The following is a 20,182-nucleotide window of genomic DNA, read 5'->3' on the forward strand; positions in this document are numbered from 1 at the left end:
GGTGGCTCAGTCGGTTAAGCGTCCGACTTCAGCTCAGGTCACAATCTTGCAGTATGTGAGTTCGAGCCCCGCGTCGGGCTCTGTGCTGACTGCTCAGAGCCTGGAGCCTGTTTCAGATTCTGTGTCTCCCTCTCTCTCTGACCCTCCCCCGTTCGTGCTCTGTCTCTCTCTGTCTCAAAAATAAATAAACGTTAAAAAAAATTAAAAAAAAAATATATGCTCCTTTGAGCAATTCGGAATAATTTTGGATGTGACTTAGCCTCCATTAGGAGTAAAGATGGCTAAATGAACTCTTTTAGTATAGGATAATTAAACTATCTCTATCAGGTAAACCAAAAGAACTGAAAAACAAAGATATATTCTTCATCAATTCTAACAGGCCTTTTTTAGAGACTACAAAATTTCCCTTACTTTTAAGGAGTAAAAAAAGTAGCATGTTCCATAAAAGTTTGTACATATGTGCATCAATGTAACCAAAAGCCTGATGAACTCAAATTTCTGAGGGCTTTTATAAATTATTCAAGATCTTTAAAATAGATCTTATTATTGAAAAATAAAATAGATCTTATTTTTGAAAAATGATATGAAATGTACAGTAAGATATTCAAGTAGTGTGGTCTCACTGAAAGTTTAATTTAATAATATTATCAGATAAATAATATTAAATACCCAAATAGTATTAGGTCAATGAACATTTAAATGGATTCTATGAAACCTAATAAAAGACACAAAGCTATTATCCTAAAAGAAGGTGAAATTTCTAGTCATGGAACATTGAAAATGAAAAAAATGCAGACATCAAACAAAACCTGAAATTGGCATCTGGTGAAGTACACAGGATAGCTGAGCGTGGAAGAGACAGCTCGCTATAACAGATTTATTTATTTAGACATAATTAGACACTCAGGCAGAGGAAACTACTTAATTTTAAGGTTAGCTTATGACCAAAAGCTCAACAACTTCAACAAGGTTAAAATGCTCAAAATCTTTACCAATTCTGAATATTCTCATATATAGCATATCTGTTTTCCCCTTGTTCCTATGATACTGCTCTCTGTATTGCCCAGTTTGCCTGCCCAAATCATTCCTTCGTTCCTCTACCAATCTGACATTCATCCTCTCTGAAATCTTTGATCACACCCCAGCTCCCAATGATCTTTCTCCTTCTCTAGAATCCTCTGGCACTAGGAGCTTAACTTTTATGTAAGATGTGTTTTATGAATGCAACTCATTTTTTTCTGATGGGAAAAGTAAAGAAAGGACAACTTCCATGTACCACATTTTCTCATTGAATCTTTCCAGCAGTCCAATTCACAGATGAAAAAATTTAGAATCACAGAGAGACTAAATAATTTCTCAGTCTTCACAGAGATATTAAAAACCAATATTGGGTTCTGAATACGGAGGCTGCTTGACTCCAAAATATTAGAGCCTCTATCTACCTTCAAGCAGATGGTGATTCTGAAGGACAGGGAAGACTGTACTTCACCATGGTACCTCTTCTAGAAAATGGGTTGCATGACTAACTCCACTACTCCTTGTACATTGCCAGAGATAGATGTCAATAACGAACCTGCATGTGCTTAGACACCCTGTTAATAGTAGCACAGGGACTAGAAACTATCTTCTGGTTCCTCTGCCCCATGTTCCACTGAACACTCAAGGATGAACAATTATATCTAAGTGGACAGCATATTGTGGTGGAAAGGATACCAGATTTAGGGCAGAGAAATCTGGGTTTAAATCCTATCTCTATGGCCAAAATGAACAATCAGGAGACTATAGATGCTGGAGAGGATGTGGAGAAACGGGAACCCTCTTGCACTGTTGGTGGGAATGCAAATTGGTGCAGCCACTCTGGAAAGCAGTGTGGAGGTTCCTCAGAAAATTAAAAATAGACCTACCCTATGACCCAGCAATAGCACTGCTAGGAATACCCAAGGGATACAGGAATACTGATGCATAGGGGCACTTGTACCCCAATGTTTATAGCAGCACTCTCAACAATAGCCAAATTATGGAAAGAGCCTAAATGTCCATCAACTGATGAACAGGATAAAGAAATTGTGGCTTATATACACAATGGAGTACTACATGGCAATGAGAAAGAATGAAATATGGCCCTTTGTAGCAACGTGGATGGAACTGGAGAGTGTGAGGCTAAGTGAAATAAGCCATACAGAGAAAGACAGATACCATATGTTTTCACTCTTATGTGGATCCTGAGAAACTTAACAGAAACCCATGGAGGAGGGAAGGAAAAAAAAAAAAGAGGTTAGAGTGGGAGAGAGCCAAAGCATAAGAGACTCTTAAAAACTGAGAACAAACTGAGGGTTGATGGGGGGTGGGAGGGAGGGGAGGGTGGGTGGTGGGTATTGAGGAGGGCACCTTTTGGGATGAGCACTGGGTGTTGTATGGAAACCAATTTGACAATAAATTTCATATATTGGAAAAAAATAAATAAAAAAAAAATAAATCCTATCTCTGGCATTACTTTGTATCCTTAGGCAACATTTGCAAATACTCTCAGCCTATTTTCTTATCGGTACAACAACAGTAATAGAGATATTGAAGGTCTGTAATGAGAAGACTAAGGGATCTGATAAATGTTAAATTACTAACAAAATACTCACAGCTAGTCTTCTTGTTCCCTCCCAACTTACATGTCACAGTGAAATGCTGAATTCTGGTATTCTACTGAAATGTCATCATCTGCAGGGGTTCATCATAAAGCACAGTCCAGAAATGTACAGTGTATGTCCTCTACAGGGGATCTACTCCACACGGTCTTCCATGACCCCTCCAGGTGTCTATAAGAGAACGGTGCTCCTGGCTACTCATTACTCAAGAGTATTAAGGAGATGGCATCTTGAAAATAATTTCAAGCATTCATTATCATATCAAATAAGACAGATTTCAATAGAAGAGGGCAAGGAGTTGTGAAGGATATGGGTTCCTTTTTATTTCTGATTTGTTCCAGTCTACCTTCCAGGATGTCAGATGAACAGTCTTTATTTATAAATTATCCTACAGCTGAGAACAAAAGGATGAGATTATAAAAGGCAGGAAAAAGCTTCAGAAAGATGAAGAAGGAGGTAAACTTAAGGTCTATTAACTACATGTATGAATTAACACCCTGAATCAACAAGGCAATAAAATAAATGAAATCCATGTTCAGTGACTGGTTGCATCATTGCCACAAAGGGGGAAAAAAAAAAACAAAAGAAAACAAAAGTCAAACTGACATCCATTTTTCTCATGTTACTAAATTTAGAATGAATCCAAAAATGGAGTTTTACACTAAAAATGGCTAACCTATGGGGCACCTGGGTGGCTCAGTCAGTTAAGCATCTGACTCTTGGTTTTGGCTCAGATCATGATCTCACAGTTTGTGAGTTAGAGCCCCACATCGAGCTCTGTGCTGGCAGTGCAGAGCCTGCATGGGATTCTCTCTCCCTCGCTCTCTCTCTGCCCCTCCCCTACTTGGGCTGTCTCTATCTCTCTCAAAATAAATAAATAAACTTAAAAAAAAAAAAGATGGCCAATCTAGAGCTGTACTGCAATACAGTAGCGACTAGCCATACATGGCTGTTGAGCACTTGAAATGTGGATCATCGGAATTAAGATTTCAAAGACTTAATATAAAAAAGAGAATGGAAAATACCTAAGTAGTAATATTTTTAATTAGTTATGTGCTGAAATAATGATATTTTGGATATGTTTTGTTATATAAAATACATTATTAAAATGAATTTCATCAATTTCTTTTCACTTTTTTCAATGCACTTATAGAAAATTTGAAATTACATATGTAGTACACATTTGTGGCTTGCATTACATTTCTATTAGACAATGCTGGCCTAGAATGAGAATCAAAGATATGTGACATTCAAGCAAGTGATATACATGAGAAATACCCTCTTCAACTCAAATAAGAGGAGTCAAACTTCATTAAGAATTATATTTGCCAACTGCTTCCTGAGTCACAGATGTTCATGTGATATTATGCAGTAGGTATTTAGCATGTTATTACATTGTCACCCGAAACATTTTTGATCTTTAAGACAGTGATCTACAGAGATAAGATTTAAAGAACTTAATTCCAAATATCTATTTTAAATGTAAATTCTAAATATATTTAATGACATAGATGTCACTAGAATACCAGATTTCAATGTGTGTGTGTGTGTGTGTGTGTGTGTGTGTGTGTGTGTGTGTTTGTTTACAAGGTCAGGAAGTCAAAAGCAAAAGCAAAAGCAAAAGCTCTGAGGAACCTGAGACTTGTCATCTCTTTCCCAGACTATTCCAATGTCTTCCTTATTTATTTGTCTCTTCACTGGTCTCTTCTCAGTGCAACCCATCCTCCACACCACTGCTAGAGTTCTGGTTTGGAAGATTAATTGGATTTTGTCACTTTCCTCCTCAAACACCTCCAACAACTCCCAACATTTATAGCATAAAGTCTAAATTCTTCAGAGTTAAAGCTTGCCAACATCTCACTCCAAACCTCTTTCCACTCTCATCTCTGAGAATTTTCTACCACTAGCAAATGCTTTGCCCTTCCCAATTATGCCAAGCTTGCTCAGGAGCTCTGCTGCCCCCTGTCTCCTCCCTGTCTGGTGGTGATCTCCCCTTGCCTTTAGTGATATTCCCAGATGACTTGGGATGGCCTTTTCTATACCCTTCGGGTATCTGGTATATTGATATCTTCATATATCACACTTATCACATTATATTGTACAGGGCTGTTGCCCCACTGAAGATCAGTTTGTGAAGGAGGAGATGAAGACAAGCATCTTGACATTGTACCTTTGTGCCCCTAGATCTAGGAGAGTGACAGACATGAACTGGATCTCCAATAAATATTCACTTTTTCCCTTCATCTTAGGTATGACCCACATAAGACTCTCATGTTTTTGAAGCATCTAGTGCTTTCCTACAAATATGACCAACATCCCTACTGTTCTACCAGTTTGGAATGCTTTTCTTTTTGAAATTTGTTTCCTTTTGTCTTTACTTTTATCAGAACAATACATGTATATTGTTTCCAAAAAAAAGTTAAATACTACAACCAGCAGTCTCGTGTTGTACACTTTCTCATTTTCAAGCCCTACTTCCTAAAGTCCATGACTTCCAACTCCTTTAGGTGTTTCTTTCTGTTCTTCCCTTCATTCTTATATTTCTTAGACTGTGCTCTTAAGGAGCACAAAGGCAAAAGCAGATTTATTTGAATCTTCATGCTTCCTAAAATATCTTGTAGAGTACTTTACACATAATAGATACTCAACAAACACTTGTTGGTTGATTGAATGAATGGAAACGTGAATATTCATGTTCTCTGGTGCTTGAGCATAAACTACTCAATAGTTTCGAAAGTAAAAATGCATTCATATACCACTGTCAAGGCAAAGAAATAGGATAAAATGGGGTACCCATTAAGAACAAACAAGAAGGAGATAATGAAAGACAAGGTGGGCAGAAACCAGGTATCTTCCAAACCAAAAAAATCAGTCAGGGTAGCCGGGGAATATAGGTTACCTGAATGAGTTTTAAAATCGGATACACTTAGATTTGCATTCTAGCTGAATAACCTCAGGCAAATTACAGAACTTTCCTTGGTCTCCATTTACTTATCTGTAATTGGTGATAATGCTCCCCTCCTTCAAGATCTGCTATAAATGAGCTTCTATTATGACCTATAAATGAAAGCTGCTTTATTATTTTGTGTGCATATGGGAATAATAATAACAAAAACAACATCACCCTGACAACCTCAAAGATAAGGCTGACTTCTGGTCTAACCAGAAGCTTCTTGCACACTTACTGCTGAGGCTTCCTCAGGCGAGGGCGGAAACAGAAGGAAGTGGTTATAGTAGGTAATGGCAAATACGTGGGAAGACATGAGGACAGATTCCTTCCTTCTAAAGGCAGAATTCTACTTACATCTATATGTTAATCATCTTTTTTGTTGCTTGCTTCAGAGATTCTACCAAGAAAAATAAAGCCTCTTTTTTAAATGGCACACTCAAAAGCACAATAACAATATTTTAGAAATGACAACAGATATCTGACTGCTGCTAAAATTTAATTCATATACTTGATGGAAGAGTGTATTTCATAAACATCCTATACTAATGTAATCCATACACTGAGTAAAAACTCTATCTTCAACTTTCTATTAAGATAGATACGCCAGGATCTCAAGACAATAAAATCTCACTAGAGAGTATCATATACCAGAACCTTAAATTGCTCTCAGCATCTCCCTGATGATTCACTGCATTAATGATAAGTGATTGGTTAAAAGCATTTAAATCAACCTTATGATCTTGAAATTTTCCATGAACAAAAACAATATCCATCTAGAAAGATCTTGCAAAAATGATTTTGTTGTATAGAAAAAGAGAAACATAGCACAATAAATTATTTTAAAGCATTTGGCTAGTGAAGTAATTTCCTCTACTAGGTGGAATATAACACAAGCCCCTGAATCGCAAAGTGCTTATAGGTGACGGGTAATCCAAAATACTTGTGCCCCCTTCCATCTACCACAGACACATGAAATTATAAAACAGGTGATGCACAAAATCATTAAGCTGATCTGAAAATATAAAACCTCAAAGCAACTAACAATATCAGAATGTTGTCCTCATAGCCCTAAATAACCTAAGGGTGGAGGGAAGAAAAATTATCTTCACATATGGTGGTAGACTTTGCTAGTTGTGCAATATTTTTTATATATAACAACTGTAACTACTTACTAGTTGTGGTCCACTTTAGAGAAAAGAAGACCCCAAACAGAGAAATAAGGATGGTTTAAGTGGGGATGTTTTTATGTTTTTAATGAAAGCACAGGTACAAACCAAGTCTCTGAAATGGAATTAATTTCGAATTAAATGACTTTATCATTACAACTTTTTAAGTCAATGCTCATTCTAATAACAAAAGTAGAATTTAAGTAATCTGGATTTGGACATTTGAATAAATTAAAAGCGTATTTCTTTCAACTGAATTCTTTGGCTGACAGGGCATAAGAGAAATTCACTTCTTTGGGGAAGGCAGCTCCCTGTGTCCTAGAATAAAAACTAAAACAAATGACAAATAAACAAAAATATCTTGTGCCTAATACATTTGACATTCTATTGGTGTCTTCCTCCTGTGTTATTAAGGGCCTTTGATGACTATAATAACTACAGAGAGAGAGAGAGAGAGAGAGAGAGAGAGAGAGAGAGAGAGATACACACAGAGGGAGAGAGTAGAAGGAAAGATACACACACAGATATGATCACTGTCTTGCAAGTGGATATTTTCAAATGTCAAAAATTTCAACTCACAAATTTCTGTTATTAAATTGTAGATTAAAAACCCAAATAAAAAGCTTCTCTTTCAAATACTGTTAAGCTCCAGATATACAAAAAAATCTTTTTACTACAAAGTAGCTAGAAATGCTGGATGAAATTTAATAAGCATTTCTCAAAATACACAGCTGACTTTGTAAAAAAGCAAGCAAAAATTTACCATACAACTCAGCAATTCTTCTTATAACCATCCACTCAATATAAAAAACAAAAACAAAAACATGCGCTCATACAAAGACTTGCATGAGAGTGTTCATAGCAGGATTATTCATAATAGCAAAATTTAGAAACAACTCAAATGTCCATTAACTGATAAACAGATAAACAAAATATGGCATATCCAAAAAACAAAACAAAACAAAACAAAACAAAACAAAACAAAACAAAATACGGCATATCCATGCAATGGGATACTATACAGCACTAAAAAGGATTAAAACATTGAGATATGCCACAACATAAATGAATATCAAAAACATAATGCCAAGTGAAAGAGGGAGATGCAGAACACCACACCTTTTATGATTCTATTTATATGAACTGTCCAGACAAGGCAAATGTATATAGATAGAAACTAGAATAGCAGTTGCCTAAAGTTGGATATGGGAAGAGAGATTAACTGTAAACAGACAAGAGGATCTTACTGGGGTGGTAGAAATACTCTAAAACTGGATTTTGGTGATAGTCATACAATTGTTAATTTACTAAAATAATTTAACTGTGTACTTAAAATGGGTGAATTTTATGTTATATAAATAAAGTCTTCCTAAAAAGAATGTGAAAAATTTAAGGACTCCCAAATTAAGGAAGAATGCCACAATTACCTGGAAGACACTTGTTAATCTTGGTAGCCTGAGTTTAATGGCCATGTAGGCCTGAAGGGGGAAAAATGAACTCCTCTGAGAATTAAAGTCCTACACCATCCTTCACATAAATTTGGACTGCGAATTACCCTTTAATACTGCTCTTGGAAACCTCTACCCAAGTAATAAACTCAAACTCACCTGTCCAAAAAGGTAGTGCCCCAGAGCTCCTGATGGAAGCAAACACAGATTTTTGGAGGCACATCCAATAGCCCAAGTCCCACTGGAGTTCTACAGATAAAGCTCAAATCAGAGCTCACATTTAAAACACAAAACAAAAACAAGACTAAGTCCCAAAGGAGTTCAGATTTTAGATTACAAGATCATAAATGTAATAAATGTATATTTAAAATGTTTGAGAAATAAAAAGGAAACTGAAAACATGAACAAATAAAGACTATATGAAAATGAATCAGAATTTCTACAAATCAAAACCATGATTACCCAAATTCAAAATGCAACAGACACTTAAAGAGACAATTAGACAGAGCTGAAGAAAAAATTAATTAATTGGAAGACAGATCTGAAGACAGAATCTTTTATAACCCATGGAAGGATAATATAAAAGAGAGTTTAACAGACAAGAAAGTCTAATATATGATAAACTAAATTAAATTAACTAAATCTCCAGGAAAAAAGCATAGAGGTAATGGAGGAAAGGCAATGTTTGAGAACTTAATAATTGAAACTTTCCCCAAACTGATTAAAGAACTGAGTCCTTAGATCCAGGATGCTCTACAAAGTCTAAGCATGGTAAATAAGAAGAAATATATAAATAGAGCTGTCAGAAAAACTGAAGAACGTTAAAAGGAAAAAAAAAAGGATATTATCAGCATTCCAAAGAAAAAAGGAATCACTAAAAAGGGATGATGACTGTCATCTCTCTCAATATAATAGAAGCCAGAAGATAGCGGAATAATATCTTCAAAATACTGAAAGAAAATAACTATAATTTTAAAATATTATGTACATAGCTACATATCACTCAAGAATTGGGTACCCTAAAATGTGATCTTATATTTTTAAAACATTTCTGCATAAAAGGCCCACCACACATCTTTGTTCGTGAATACAATGTTCCCCATTCTTGAATAAACTAACAACAATGTTATCCTGCCTAATCTAAGCTATCGGGTAAGAAATTATATATTATTTTCTTAATGTATATAAGAAGTTAATAAAGAACATTTCTAAAATCAGTACACCAAAGAAATAATACCCTTTTATCACATAACATGACTTACTTGAGTAATCAATATATTTTCTACCCCCCATTGCAATTCTGAGGAAAGGTAAGCCTAGTAGGTCTCCCAAAGAAGGCTGACAGTGGGAGGTGGGAAGTCATATGGTCTGTAGGAGAAAAAGGCCTCCAGCTGGGGAAAGAGGACAGCTTGGTTTTGGCTCTGTTTCTTCCTCTGTAAAAAGTAGGGGCTTCATAGACATCAACATTTTCTGATGGCTGCTATGGCTCTCAAGCCTGATAATCTTTTAGCCCAATCCTATAGGATGAAATTTCTGTCTTCCATAATTTCAGAAGCCATAATAAAGCTATTGTAGCACATTATATAACACATTCTTGCAAAATTTTCCCACTAATAATTGTATTAACTAGAAGTTTCCAGTCTGGACTCCTCATCCCATTCCCCAAGCCCCAAGAGATTTAATAACAGAAACAACGGTTTTGAAAGAGGTTTACAAAACTGACAGCTTTTTTTCCCCAAGAATACAGTGCTGGGTAGGGGATACTAGGTGCCAGTTTACAGGTCTTCCCAACAGTACCAAGTGTATTGCTACAGTGGCAAATTTTCAATGACTTTTTTCTTCCTGTTTAGTTGTGTCATTTTGGGACCACACTGATACATTAGGCATAAGCAATATTCTAGGTGATTTTGCTGCCTGGTGTTGGCTAGGCTTTCCCTCCCATGCAAAAACAAAATGGATATTTAAAAGTGCTTGTACCTGCTGCTAAGTCTAGACCATGTCTAAGGTTTCAGAATCCCCAGTGAAGCCAGGCCTAGCTAATCCAGAGTGGTCCAGAGGCTGGAACAGAGGGGTGTAAACACAGCAGTACCATCCTGTCAAATGGCTTACTCCTTTCACCTCAATTTTAGGAGTAAAATGTCTGTTTCTTTAAAACCAAAAACAAAATACAGTGCCAGGCAGAGAAAGCAAGAAATATGGTAGTTAAATGTCTGCCCTCTAATATAACATAATGTTAAATTTAAGGCCAAGTCTAACATGAAAAGATACTCAACATTACTTATTATCAGAGAAATGCAAATCAAAGCCATGAATAGATATTACCTCATACCTGTCAGAATGGCTAAAATTAACAAAACAAGAAACAATAGATGCTGGCAAGGGTGCAGAGAAAGGGGAACCCTCCTACGCTGTTGGTGGGAATGCAAACTGGTGTGGCTACTCTGGAAACCAGTAAGGAGCTTCCTCAAAAAGTTAAAAATAGAACTACCCCACGACTCAGCAACTGCACTACTACGTATTCATCCAAAGGATACAAAAATATTGATTTGAAGATATACATGCACCTGGATGTTTATAGCGGCATTATCAACAATAGCCAAATTATGGAAAGAGCCCAAATGTCCATTGACTGATGAATGGATAAAGAAGATGTGATGTGTGTATACATATATGAATGAATATTACTCAGCCATCAAAAAAGAATGGTATTTTGCCATTTGCAATGTCGTGCATAGAGCTTGAGTATATTATGCTAAGCAAAATAGGTCAAAGACAAATACCACATGATTTCACTCATATATGGAATTTAAGAAACCAAACAGATGAACATAGAGGAAGGAAGAAAAAAAAAGAGAGGCGGAGGCAAACCATAAGAGACTCTTAACTATAGAGAACAAACTGAGGGTTGTTGTAGGGGAGGTGGGGCAGGGAGATGGGCCAAACGGGTGATGGGCATTAAGGAGGGCACTTGTTATGATGAGCACTGGGTGTTACATGTAACTGATGAATCACTAAATTTTACTCCTGAAACCAATACTACATACACTATATGCTAACTAACTAGAATTTAAATAAAAACTTGAAAGAAAAAAAAATAAGAAAAATAAAATTAAGGTAAAATCTAACACTGACTTAAAAATCCTACAGTGACTAGAGAGCTAACAAGCTTGTCCCTTTCTGAATGAGAAGTTGACCTTTGGTTAACTTCCTAGATCTGTTCCCCTCAAATGGTACATTAACTATGTTACTAGGCAACATTGCTTATAGTAACAATGGCAGCTAATTGGTAGACAGCATCTGAGTGGTTTAAGAGAACTATAAATACCTGATGGGGACACCACGGCTTTGGATTTCTTTAGTGCAGTCATTCTTGTAACGATTCATGTAACTTTCAGGGATGCTAGATGCTGTGCCTATTGACCATTACAAGAGACATTCGTTCATGGGGGTATGAAATTTCTAAGCCAGGGCAGCGCCCACACCCACACCACGTGGATCTCATCTCCTTGCACTTGAACTTCCATCTGGTGGTGAAAGAAAATACTTCCCTGACTGCTGGGTGAGCTGTGTGATGGACTGGTGCAAGGCCTCCTAGAGAAGAGGACTGTCCTCTGGCAAGAGAAGGTTCCCATCCTCGTCCTTCTGAATAAACTGTGCCAATGGTGGTCTACAATGGCTAAAAGTCTAAATGTTCAGTTGAATGCGGGCAAAGCATCCGAATGTTTAATTTTTTGTGTTTCTTATGGTTTTAGGTCTATAACCCAGGACAAACAGCATAATGCTAAAGTCACAGACAAATTAATTTTAATAATATTTGTATTGGTTCTTTCATTCAAGAATTTTTTAGAAGGTTCATTGTAGTTGCTCTATGATAAACAGATGGTAAGGTAAGATGACAAATAGGAAATACAATTAAGTTGCCAGTGCAGTTATCAGTGGAGCTGGCTTTATTTGAGATATATTTCAAGGGTGGAGCTGCCCTGGCTTATTAGTGGATGTGATGAGACGTATAAAGAAGAGTGAAGCATCAGGGGCACCTAACTTTCGGCTGGAATAACACGGTGAACAGCAATGCCATTTACTGAGTCAGAGGAGACCAGCAGTGGTTATAAAGATGTGATAGAAATGGTGGTGAAGAATAAACAGGCTTCTACTCTGCATTTAGATTAACCACCTGAAAAGTAAGTACTTACATACGGCAGTGTGGGGAAATGATGCTTTGAGAAAAGTGATAATATGGATCCAGTTTTATAATCAGAATTATATACTTAATTCCTTTTACAGGAAGTGGGGATGAATAAAGAAGAAAAAGTAAGAAAGGCAAAACACAGCTTTAAGTGTGCAGCACATCATGTGTTAAATTGAAACAACCCCAAAGTTCAACTTCCTTTACTGTTCAAGGAGAAAATCCTTCACTATGTACTTCAGGATAAAGGATTTGCAACTATATGGTGCTTGAGAAATATGCTATTGCTGTAATTTAACTCACTGTATGTGGGCTTCAAGATGCACAGTGGCATTCCAAACCAACTTTTAAAGAAAATTGCATGGAATTTTCAAGACATCAGGAGCGTTCTTTAAAGTTATGCAGAGAAAACGGATTTTTGATAGTTATGAATTACATTTAGTGCTGCCAGATTGCAGGGAACACTCTCTTTGCCTCAGTATGGTTAGAATTACTGTTGACAAAGTTTTAATTTAAATTTTAAGGATTTAAATGGAAGAATATAGGTCACTGAATTTTCATTCATTGTGTAAGTATTACTAGTGGCAGAAAGCAAGCTTTGTTAGTGAGGGTCCAATTTTGGCCCTGGAGTCCATCTTTTCTGTAGTAGTTGGGAATTGAGTATGTGTTAGTGAGAATAATTTGGCCCTCAGTCAGTCAATCAGTGGACTGAACACGCACAGTTAGAAACCTGCCTGGCACAGAACAGAAGCTTGGTTCAGAAATAATAAATGCATTTGTGAGACAGACTCAAGTCCACACAAATCATTTATTACAATCACAAGCTAGAAGGGATTCGATCTTTCCTAGCAGGTTGTAGATTTAGATAGATTTGCAATAGTCGGAAAACACACTACACAGCCCTGAAGTCTAATTCTACAATTTTCAACTGGTTTCCTAAAGTTGAAAAACAGAGGTAAATATTTGTAGAGCCCACTGCATATAAAAAGATGTTTTCAAGAGCCTTGCCATATCCAGGAAACCATAAGAAATTATAGTAGGTGTCTAATTTTAACGTTGTATCTTAAAATAACAAATGTAAAAGTATATGCTATAGAAACTATTAAAAATAAAGACCACTTCCTGGAAGAGGAATTTAAAAACTGTATTTTTTCATAAATCCGAATGAGTAGAGTAAGTTTCAGATCAACAATCTAGCAAAAGGATGAAGTATGAGTGGCACAAGAAAACCAGCATACTGTGGAAAGGCATAGCCTTTTGAGCCTTTGTGTGTGTAGAGGAGAGGGTCTTTCTTCAGGTTTGTGCTGTTTGGTGTCCCATTGTCCTCACTGGCCCCCAGCTCTAGAATCTGTGTTTTCCTCCAGAGAATGATGAGTATAATGGGTAATACTGACACGTATAGCACATACTCGTGTGCATTCCCTAAATGTGCTCTAGCCCCAAAACGTTGTTGAAGTAAGAACACAACAGAAATTTGGAGGGATATGCGTATGGGGAGGAGGTGACTGGCTTTCATAATAACACATGTCACAAGCATGTAAATAATTAATAACAGTATACTGGTAAGTACCACACGCCAAAAGCTGTGACAACAAAGAACCCATAAATTATGTGCAAATTTCAATATGCTTGCTAAACTCACCCCTCCTTCTGCTGCTCAAGAAAATTTTGCCAGAATCCAAGTGAGTGAAAAGAAGAAATTACTAAATTTGTTCTAATTTATAATTCTTTAGAAAATAAATCCTTTCCAAACCTTGATTGCAAGGTGTGTTGTGATGGCAAAGTTGAAAACGAATGCTTTAAAGGATTTCATGTGATTTCTTATGTAAACCAGAGCAGAAGGTATGATTCTCAGAAAAAGCCAAGTACATTTGCCTCAACATAAAATAGGACTGATTGAATTTCAAACTCTTCATTTATTTTGTAGAGCTGAAATGTTAAGTTCCTTATTGCTGTTCAAAATTGGCTTCAATTGTATGCTATTATATATGTATAATGATATATATATATATATATATATATATATATATATATATATATATATATTATTCTCATTCATTTGAAAGAAGTGTTTGGTTACTATAGGATATACGTGATTTAAAATTTCAAATATATTCTCCTCAAGCACATTCAGAATGTCATGCTGGATGATTTCAGCTTGGTCATGAGCTGCTTCACGCACGCCGGTCTTGTCCTCAGTACACTAGAGAAGCATCTCTGGACTTCTAATCTCCAAATCTGACTTTCCAAGGCTGACTTCAGAGAGATTCTCAGACAGAGGGCAGGGAAGGGGATGGAGCCTACCAGGGTATTATTGTGATTTTAAATCTAAAAGAACAGAAGAATCCTTTCCGAGAGGAAATACAATATCTTCAAAGCAAAACTGCTTTCTTGGAGAAGCTCCTAGACATAAATGTGAAGAAAGAGATAGTAGGAAGGGAAAAAGTGGGAAATTTCATCTAAGAAAGAGAGATAGATGATTAAAAGTCGTCATTCAATCATCAGACAGTACTCAGCTAGTTTCTACTATTTTTTTTTCTTCTAAGAATGATTTGCCACATAAAAGTATCATGGTAAGCAAGTTTTACATTCTATCAGTATAAAGGTCGTTCATTTTGAAAGGATACATTATATAACAAATAGAAACCTACCCTAACTCACTGAAGACAGACAGAATTTTCTTTTGTTTACTTCTTATTTCCAATTTTAAAAATCTCCTTTTCTCTGCCCACATTCAGTCATTCGTAATGAAAGACAAGTCGCTTTCAGGTACTCAGCACACATTGCACACAGACACACACAGGCTGGATCAGCCACGTCAACTCCACACAATTGTTTGAAAAGTTGAAAAGTTCAAACTATTTATTTAATGTCATGCAGATAAACCCAAGAAAAGGAACATATTTGACAGATAAATTTTAGGTGACTGAGTCTTATAAACCCAAGGAAATGTTTTAGGATAAGCGTTAAAATGAACACTTTAATATTTAAAAGTACACTGGATTTACCAAATTAGGAAATTAACAAAACTACCTTTTTGCCTCAGGAGAAAGTTCCATTTAGTAACTATCTAAGGTGAAATCAATCATCAAGAGAATCTCTTTGGTTCTCTTACTCCCAAAGATACGAGACAGAAGCACCACTAACCCCTTATTCCATAGATAATAAAAGCAATATGTGGGATTTGATGAGCATGGGAAGATTGGCATCTGCTACCCCAAGAAGAATGGTGACCATTCTGTAGCAAGGAAATCCATCAGTTTTCTACTCCTGAGCAGGTCAATGACAGACGTATTTCTTACCTATACACCGAAGGAGAAGTTGAACCATAGCAGCATCAACTCCTGGTTATTCTGGTAAGTGATAAAATCAATTTAGTGAGAGTCCAACAAGCATTTTAAATGCAAAACGTATTTTTCACGGTAAGACAAGAAAGTATGAAGGCCCTGAAGGAGATTATAGAAGACCATACAGTTTGAACAATTTTCTACTTACTTCCAAATGGATCCAAGAGGTCTAATTTTACACTTAACTTAAAACAAATGCAGCAAACAAATCATAAACAAAATCAGAAGGAAACTCCAAAAAGCTGGAGTAGCTAAAATGTAAAATTACTTCTCCCTTCTAATTCCCACCTCTAACTTCTCCAAAAGCAGAACATGCAGGTAAGATGAAGAGAGTGTTGGATACAAGGAACTAGAAATTTCTAGTGTGTTGGGAATCTCTAAATGAGGATGCTTTAAAACTCGGGCTGAATTGCTGAGTTGTAATGGGAAGGTTGGACTTGTGATGAAATACAGAATAAGTTTTAAGCTGGAGGAACAAAAGAAAACAATAATAGTCTTATATGGTGACATAAGATTCAGAGCGCAACAGATTTTAAAAGATGAAATTTTCTAAATTAAAAAAAAAAAAGAGCCTAATTCACTCAAAGAACCAGAGCTCTTTAGAAAAGCAGATGATGCCACATCTCTAATATGAAATGCACAAAGCCTGTTGTATCTGACGTAATCAGTCTATATCAAAGGCACATGGGAACCAACTTGAAGAAGCTTCCATTACCAAAGATAGGACAAACTGACCGTAAGGGATTGCTGAGTTTATAATGATAATTCAACAACAACAACTCTTCACTGGCACCTTTGGAGGATGATGGAAACATAAAGAGAGGAAAGGTAGTAAATAAAGAGAAAAAGTCATGTATTAGTCTCTTCTTTCCTATATAAATTGAATGCAGGTAGACCAAAAAGTTGATCATGGAAAGTTGCTATTACTATAAGGAAGCGCTGCTAAAAAAAGAAAAGAGAAAGACCTTCTATAGTCTGTAAAGCTCAATCCTATCAGTGTTAGTGGACATAATGATGTGAGCCTAACTAGTGACAGACATGCATGCAGTAAAATCAATTATTTTAATATTCAATTTATATTTTATTGTAAGTGCTACCACTTTCTAAGGGGAAACATAATAAATGTTTTTGTTTTGTTTTAAAATAAATCAGATGCCAAGTATCTTAAGTAGGTAATTAGTCAGCAAATAATGAAAAAAGATTTAGTCAAACATCAGCTGGGGAGAGTAAAATCATTTCAAAGAGAGGGTGAAACCCTAGAGAATGCTTGCAAGTGGAGGAGATGTGGTTTGATGCTTTAGAAGGAAGAGATGCAGGCCTTATTTTTTTTTCTCCCTTTCTACTCCTCCTTTTCATATCTCAGAAAATGGGGAGCTCTAAAATTAAAGGGCATAGAGGAGGTAGAGTGCAAAGCCACACCGAAGAGAGAGTCCATTCTGACTTTTCTGAGAACATTCTTGGAAGAGGCTCTCCTAAGGGAAGGAAAGGAAGGGGCACCTGAGACAGGTGATGACACTGAGGCCCCAGGAACCTCTGGGCTCAGGTTCAAGGGAGATGAACTTAAAGAGGAGCACAACTGCTTATGTTTTTGAGAACCGTATGACTGCTTATCTCTAGAAATAACTGTACTTTTAAAAAGTTGCTATGAAATTAGGTCATTTAATATTGGCTAAAATTGCTTTTAAAGAGTGTTTCAATGAAAAAAATCATTTGTATATGAAAAACAGAGACATTTGAGGAGTTATCTGCAGATAATCCAGTAAATGATTTGAAGTAGGAGATTTTAGTTCCAGATTTGCTAATTAATTAAAACCTGTCTGGGCTCAACTTTCTCCTCTACTAAAAAAGAGCAATAATATTTCTGCTTCCTTCATAAATTTGGGGGAAAATTAAATTTTTTTTAGTGTTTATTTATTTTGAGAGAACGAGAGAGAGGGAGAGAGAGAGGGAGCAGGGGAGGGGCAGAGAGAGAGAAAGAAAGGACACAGAGGATCCAAAGCAAGCTCTGTGCTGACAGCAGGAGCCCCACGCAGGGCTTGAACTCACGAACTATGAGATGATGAGCTGGGCTGAAGTCAGATGCTTAACTGACTGAGCCACCCAAGTGCCAATTCTGGGGAATAATTTAGGTAGGAGATGTAAGAAAAATTTTTTACTTATGAAGAATTATATATAGTGTTGAAATTATTAAGAAAATATTTGTTGAATACATGATTACACATTGAACATCAATGAGAGTCTCCATCTTCTGGCTAGGGAATGTTTAATCACAGCATGCAACTGATATTTGGTGCTGGCATAACAAACTTATGGTGAATAAGCACATTAAACCTATTAAGTTCTGTAACTATATAATTAGATCTTACAGGGTAGCTTTGTGACAGTGTTTGTCCACAGATGGACAAACATGGTGGCAATTCAGTCACATTTCTTAAGCTCTGACAACTGGGAAACTCTAGCAAAGCTTTCTTAGTAATAAATACTTTTAAGCACATCACTGACCTATGAGTGATTATACAAGAGACTGACTTACTATTAAATCCTTATCATACCACTACTTAACAAACTATGTGAACCTGAGCCTTTCTAGGCCTCAGTTTCCACATCTGTAGGCCTGAATATTAACAGTACTATCTAAAGTGGGGTATTAAGGGGGTTAAATAATGCCTACAGAAAACACCCAAAAAATGTTAACTATTCTATCATTATGATTATTGTCATGAAAGTTTACATTAGATTTCTTTCAATTGAACTGGATACTTGATTAGTAGTTAGAACCCAAAGTAGTGTTTCCTTTTATATATGTTAAGTGAAGTTGTTACCATGGGAATGGTGAATAAGACAGGAAAAGTTGAGATGAAAGTTGGAACTTACCCTGAATTTTCAACTAGAATATTTTCATAAGGTTTCTTCAAAATTTGCCCGTGTGTGCACGTAATCACTTTGGATGATTTCTGTTCTTTCTTTAGATTAACCAACGCATACAAACTCATCCATTCAGACACCTGTTCTTGCTCTGAGCCTTTCCTAGGGCTGTACTACCTCAAATGCCCTTCCTTCTCATCTCTGTCCTCCCATGCCTCTTTCATTACAGACGCTTCCCCAGTCATTTCAATCCCTGATGATCGGCCCCTCAAAACCCTATATCTTGTAGGGCCTATTTTTTTTCTTTGACCTCATCATATTGTTTAATCTGTTAAAAAACTTTTCACTGTTTCTATCTTCCTTCTCAATGTTAAAGAGTAAACTTCCTATCCAACTCGGTATCCTCCACGGCACCCAGCCAGCAGTTATACAGTAAACATCTGCGGAATGAAACAAAACATAAAACCAGTCCAGAATAAATCGCAGGATTAGAAGGAATTTAAACATCATATAGGTCAATTCCTTACTCAATGCTTCCATCTTTCCACATTCTCCTAAAGAGATTATCTCAGCTTGAATAATTCTTTTTTTAAAAAATTTTAAAAGTGATCTTTACAGTCAATGTGGGGCTCCAAACCACAACCCCAAGATCAAGAGTAGCATGCTCCACTGACTGGGCCAGCCAGGTGCCCCTCAGCTTGAATAATTCTTGTAATAGAGAACTCACTACTATTCAAGGCATCTATTTTCAAGAAGTTTTAAACACTAGGAAATTGTTTCTCATGTAGGATACTGGAAACATAGTATTATTTCAATTATCTTGGTGTTCACTGTAGTCCCCTTTAGATCTAGTTGTCACTGATAATAATAAAAATTCAATAATAATACAGCATACTACAGGGAAAACAAATGCTTAGAATGCATACTCTCAAAAGTGTGTGATTTGGGACAAATTTCTTTATCTATAATAGGCCTCCTTTATAAGATTAATGTTAAAAACAGCTAATTAAAATTAAAATTAAATGCTACATTTTAGAAATGTTAGAAGTAATTGAGGAAAGTTGGAAAGTGAATATTTTAGTTAATGATTCAGTTAAATATAGAAATTTAGTATTTATTTATAAAAAAACTAATTAATTTAGAGCAACAACATACATGCATCTGGAGGTATAAGAAAGTTTAGGAGCAAGCAAATAGAAATTGGTCCATTTGTCTTGCTAATGTAGGTTAAAGGTTTCTTAATTAAAAAAAAAAACTTCTTATATTAATGAAGCTAAAGCTGGCCTGTGAATTGGTTATGGGAGCATTAGCTTGAAGAAACGTCTTTAGTCCTTCTCAATAGATTTGAGATTCTGTAGTCTGTTATGTCAAGGCAGAGTGATAAGCATTGTTACTGCTCAGCCTTTTACTTCAAGGTTATGTAGATGCAGTCTTAGGATGACCTAGGAAATAGGGAAGAAAGTCAACAATTTCTTTGCTGTTGAGTAAAGAAAAACATTCAGAAAAAAATTGCAATTAAATACCAAATGTTTGGTGAGAAATTACGACAATTACCGAGAAGAAAAAAATGAATATAATATT

The 20,182-nt window shown here is 36.1% G+C and overlaps 1 protein-coding gene across 4 annotated transcripts in view; it reads right to left on the bottom strand.

The window, feature by feature from the left end:
* FBXL17 (F-box and leucine rich repeat protein 17) overlaps positions 1-20,182 on the bottom strand; it is a 497,923-nt gene that overhangs the window by 138,415 nt on the left and 339,326 nt on the right. Inside the window, exon 8 of one of the 4 annotated variants that reach the window (XM_045034522.1) lies at positions 18,391-20,043. The exons of the other annotated variants lie outside the window; for them this stretch is intronic. Coding sequence (XP_044890457.1) covers positions 20,018-20,043 — 26 coding nt within the window. The 3' untranslated portion in view covers positions 18,391-20,017. Of the gene's footprint in view, positions 1-18,390; positions 20,044-20,182 lie in introns of those variants that run through there. 4 annotated transcript variants of the gene reach the window in all.

Source organism: Felis catus, chromosome A1 (genome assembly GCF_018350175.1).
Source record: "Felis catus isolate Fca126 chromosome A1, F.catus_Fca126_mat1.0, whole genome shotgun sequence".
Taxonomy (NCBI): Eukaryota; Metazoa; Chordata; class Mammalia; order Carnivora; family Felidae; genus Felis; species Felis catus.